The sequence below is a fragment of the Coptis chinensis genome, chromosome 6, assembly GCF_015680905.1.
Source record: "Coptis chinensis isolate HL-2020 chromosome 6, ASM1568090v1, whole genome shotgun sequence".
Taxonomy (NCBI): domain Eukaryota; kingdom Viridiplantae; phylum Streptophyta; class Magnoliopsida; order Ranunculales; family Ranunculaceae; genus Coptis; species Coptis chinensis.
In genome coordinates, this window is record NC_141461.1 from 8,856,633 (window position 1) to 8,862,255 (window position 5,623).

At 34.8% G+C, this 5,623-nt stretch overlaps 1 protein-coding gene across 1 annotated transcript; it reads right to left on the minus strand.

Annotated features, from left to right (window-relative positions):
- Positions 1–1,120: 1,120 nt before the first annotated feature.
- On the minus strand, positions 1,121–4,890 carry LOC147491294 (Radical SAM superfamily protein). Its single transcript, XM_086567569.1, has 9 exons — positions 4,731–4,890; positions 4,495–4,657; positions 4,282–4,392; positions 4,024–4,158; positions 3,277–3,381; positions 2,176–2,345; positions 1,995–2,094; positions 1,416–1,694; positions 1,121–1,301 (listed from the first exon to the last, which is right to left on the minus strand). The coding sequence occupies exons 1-8, from the start codon at positions 4,820–4,822 to the stop codon at positions 1,452–1,454; spliced, it is 1,119 nt and encodes a 372-aa protein (XP_086423695.1). The 5' UTR covers positions 4,823–4,890; the 3' UTR covers positions 1,121–1,301; positions 1,416–1,451.
- Positions 4,891–5,623: the final 733 nt, after the last annotated feature.

Sequence of the window (5,623 nt, forward strand, 5' to 3'; positions counted from 1 at the left end):
TGTCTCCTACTTTTTCATAATTAGCTAAAGAGTTTTACAAATATTGGAGACTCTTTGAAGGCAAAAAAAAATAGAGCCAGGAGGGTACAGCTATAATATATATCTAAAGATATAAATATAGATGAGTTCTATAATTGAATTTGGATATAAAAAAACTTGTTTGGTAAAAAATTTTAGAAACCATTATTTTTTTTTTATTGGTACTTGTAGCAACCATTATCTCATTTGAGATAATCTAAAAAAAAACGCTTAAAGAATGAGAAACAAAAATTACGCAGTTTTTCTTTTAAAATGAATTACCATATTTTGATTCTTTTTTGTTTTTTTGTAAGTTCTCTTCCTATTTTTGGTTTAGTCATTAAATCAATAATTGATTATGTAGTTGTTTGGTAATTGATATTATTTCTTCTATAAATATTTATCTAAAAACTATTTGTGTTAGAATTGATTTTAGAAACATAATTATTTCTAATTAAAATGGTTGCCAAACGCCCCATAGAAAAAGAGAAACTTGAATGAGAGTGAGTCATCTTAGAAGATAGAGGACGTCATATGGAGAAAAACTCACACGCACAGGAGAACAACAATAGATGTTACATCCACAAAAAACAAGCAAAGCTAGAGCCTAGAAGCCTAGAAGCGATAGTAGGAGAGCTCCATGGCACCAGTGCACCACCCATATGTGACAAAATAAGTAAGACTTTTTTTCTGCCCTCGTGCTCACCAAACTATGTTTGACACGGGATGCATGATTTGATGCCTTGATCGTTTGAGGGTAATGCCCCCCATTTTACCACAGAAGAAGAATAACAAATAACCAAACAGTACAGCTTAGAATAACCGGAACACACATTCCTGCACTTCATACTCACACCAGAAAACTATAATACCTAAAATTTGATGGAGCAAGAAACAGAGTGAATGTAGCTGTATACAGAAGCAATTTTTTTGATAATACCCATTTCTCGAGACAGACATACATGTTTCCTGCATTAAACTAATAAGTATCGGTTTGCTATTGCCAGCAGCCTAGCAGTATAGAAACAAGGTAATATTGTTTCACACTTCAATGAATTTTGTTATGGAGGATGTGAAACACAAATTGTACTACAGAAATCAGTTTAAAAAGTACAAACATAATTAGATTGCAAAATTCCTTACAGGTTAGGATGACTGTCGGGGTATAAAAGTATTGACTTTTGGTACATGTACATGAAAGCATAAGTCCTACTGCATTGGCCAAGCTACAAAGTTCTAATTCCATACATGAAACTTCCAAACAGGCTTCTCTGCTTCCACGCCTACAAAAAGCAAGAGCCATTAGGGGAGTCAGAAATACTTTAAAATGAGAAGAAATTCATTTGATCATTATTCCAGTGACGGTTGGCTCTAAAGTTTCAAGTAAAAGTTCATACTCGATAAGAGGAAAATCAAGAACGTCTGTTTCTGTATCAGATATGTAGATCTTCAATATCAGTCAGGGAACTTGAAGTGTCTAACGATCCCTTTACTGGAAGGTTTACAACAAGTTGACCACATGCACCACTTATATCCTGACCCATTTCTTTCCGGATTGTTGTGCGGATATTATAGACACCTCTAAGAATCTTCTGAAATGTTATGACGCTCTGCTCATTACTCGTTCTGAAACAGCTCAAACTACCAATTGGATTGAAAGGTATTAGATTAACAACCTGCACAAGCAGAAGATACAATCAAACGCCAAAGGTACATAAATAGGGTGGGGAGGTCACTCAGAAAAACAATGAAAACAATTCGAGTTCAACATACTAAATTCAAGAAACTTCAACCGCGTTTCAAAACTTTTAATGATTACAGTATACAAACAATTTCTAATTCAGAAGTTGTTGGTCTCATAATTTTCTTAAAAAAATAATGTTTTGCAAACTTAATGTGATATTATCTAATATCAGCAGAATGGTCCTTCATATCTAAAGAACATTTAAAGTTCTAAGTTCAAACATAGAGCTCACCACTTGAAGCATCTCTAACAATTTGCCAAGCAGGTGAGCATGTTCCTTGTCATCATTTATGCCAGCAAGCATAATGTACTCAACAAATATCTTCTGTTTACTGAACCGAATTCGCGAACAAGATATGTTAGAAAATAAAAAAGATATCATAAATATGAAGGAGAAAGTGTCAGAACCTTGCCTGTTCTTTTGATATAATCGAAGAGAATTCATAAGCTTCTCCAGCGGGAAAGCGCGTGCTGCAGGCATTATCTGACACCGGAGATCCTGAATTGGTGCATGTAGAGAAACTGCTAAGTTCACAGTCGGTAGGTCATCCCAGAGCTTGTTGATTGCATGAATGATTCCCACCTACAAGATCCCGGCGCATTAGTATACCCGTGTGTCAACTGTAACCTAAGTTACATGGACACGCCATATTTTGAAAAAAATGTGTCAGATACGTATCCACGTGTCTGTGTCGGACACATTGTATGTAATTTACCTTGAATTTTGATATTTTGCTGTGTCCAACAATTCATATCCGTGCCCGATACGGACACACCTACCCGTGCCAATGTAACCTATGGAAGATATCATCTTAAATATAAATTCTTAAGATTGAAACACAACTGATACAGTCACTGTTCGCTTTCTATTTTTGTAACCAAATCCCTCGATGTAATCAAGGAAGTGCACAATCCAATAACAATGGTGATAGGCACATGTCAGACACTTGGAAATTGCTCGGCGCGCTAAATCAGGGTCTATATTTGTAAACATGGTCACTTTTAGGACATGGCTGGGCCACTGACAAGACATTTCTTGAATAGAGCATTTAATAATTTATAGAATAAAATTACAAATATGTGTGGGTTGGTATTAGTGAGGAACACCGTGACATTAGAATATTTCACTTCTGCATGCACATAATAAAATCATTTTCAACGTATTGGCAGAAGTGTCACATATTGAGAGGGAGCTTAATATTTAACCATTACAACACATGACCCTGGCCAGCCAAATAAACAAAAGCCCCAAGAAGAACCAATAAAGAGAATATATATACTAGATTACTAAATATCTATGTAACACGGACACGTCATATTTAAAAAAAAAAACTGTGTCGGATATGTATCCACATGTCCGTGTTGGACACATATTGTATGTGATTTTCATATTTCGCCGTGTCAGACACTTCGTACACACGGATACGGACACACCTACCCGTGTCAATGTAACTTAGCTAAATATATGAGGAGATTACAAAAGTTCACATAGAACATTAGGTCATAATACATACAGTTGATATTGTAACTCTCTTTGGTGATATTTGAAAAGGAAATGCTGTTATGGTTCGAACAGCTTCCACAACAGAAGTATAGTTATTCATTGGTTCACCCATGCCCTGCAGACAGAAAAACAATGTTAGTAATTAATATTCTAAGGGTTCAGTAATATTCTTTTGAAAAACTAGTTGCATCCAACTGAAATTATATCTAAAACAATCAAAAGTAACAGGAAGGATAAAACCAACAAAAGAAACAGTTACAATGAAGCTCTAATATTTCTCTAGTTATACACTAACTAACAGAAACTAAAATGATCACTGATCATTAGAGTACTTAGAACGGAGCATACAAAAACCAGTTGCACCTATGAAGGCTTATGACTGTATCATTCACAATAACAGGATACCAATTGAATCACATGATGAACTGCACTACTTTTACAGTGCCACTTGGTCAACTATTTCTTTCTGATACATTCCACAAACCTATTTATAGAAACCATGTTGTAAATTGCATGAGAAACCTTAAGATTCAAGATATATTTCAGCATCTTACACATCCCATAAGAATTATGAATAGGTACCACTAAAATTAAAATAAAGAAAAAACTAACCAAACTATTTTCGTACATTGCCTAACTTCAAGTCTTCAAGTACCTATTATAATTTTATAATCATTCATTCATGGATTTGATAATAGTCTTAAGTTATTAATCAATAAATGAAAAAATAAATTAGTTGGGGAAAAGTAATACACACCATGAAAACGATGTTGCGTATCTGACACAAGTGAGAGGCATGGACCAATTGTTCCACAATTTCACCTGAAGTCAGATTATCCTTAAAACCCATGCTCCCAGTTGCACAGAACTTACAGCCCATTTTGCATCCAACCTGTTAAAAGACAAACAAAGAGGCCTTTCATCTACTGAAACAAGTTTCTTGCAATCCATAAGGAGAAGTCTTTATTCGTGTGAGCAGAACATATAGCCACACCACAGTGAAGAACAAACATACTTGGGATGAAATGCAGAGGGTAGCCCTTGGACCTCCGGGACGGGGCTTTCCACCGTATGTTCCCAAACGACTGTCATATCTCATAATCACAGCTTCCACATACGCCCCATTCTAGTAATAATAATAATAAGAATACAGTCACCGATAAGCTAACTAAAAGTATGATTATTTTAATTACTTCAAATAAACCAAGATTAGAGAAAGAGTAAGTACCTGTAACTTAACAAGAAGTTTAGTGGTAACATTATCGTTTGATTCCAAAACAGAATCAACAGTTGTAGTCGTGGACTTAAATTTCGAAGTGAGCAAAGCATGTGCACGTGCAGGCAATGATGGTACTTCACTTAATTCACAATTAGGATTCTGAATAACGTATCTGCAAAAATACACCAAAATTAAATATAAATAAATAATGGAAAGAGAGTGAAATAGTTAGTGGGTTTTCTTACTTCCATATGAGTGGAATGAAATTGGTGTTGATTTCGGCTTTCTCGAATTCCTTTTTTATTGAACCGAAATCGAAAACCGAACGGAATGCCATTTGATTATTACGATGGCAGCTCAAATTTTTTGAATTTATTAGAAGAAAGTTTTCAAGTTAGAGAAACCGATATTTTGAAACCTAAACGTTTGAAATATCGACGATTATTTCATCAATAAACTGATATTTCAACGAACCAGGAAAGAGATATTGTCAGTAATTTGAGCACGCGAGAGAAATTGTGTAAGCTTAATCCCATAAGGATACTTTGTTCTAACAGATAGTGGCTCTCTGGACAGATCGGGAAAAAGTAACTCTAGAGGATATAAACAATCACTGTTCATATATTAATATGAGTTATGAACACTATTTTGAGCAGGGGCGGATCCAGGATTTTAGATCTGGGGGCGCTATGGAGTTAATCTTTAAAGATTTTTTTAGGAACCAATAATCACTGTCTACGGAAAATTATCTAAATATCTATTTGAGAATTAGCTAGCATTGATAAACAAAAGAGTTATCACTTTTATTACATTACCCAAAACGGACAAAAGAGTGTTTTCTCTATAGACCTAGACAAATATAACAAAAAAATGTGCAAGAATAACATAATACATTAGCATCACACTAGTGAAGTTTTGACCTGTGAGGATTCTTATCAAATACATCTATTATTGCATCCAAATCAACTTCTTTAGCAACTTCCCGTTCAATGTAAATAGCCATGCAATCTGCAAGAAATTTATCCCCCATCTTGTTACGAAGTCATGTTTTGAGCAATTTCATAGCTGAGAATGCTCGTTCTGTAGTTGCCATGGAAACAGGAAGTGTCAAGACAAGACGAATCAATCTATCAATCAA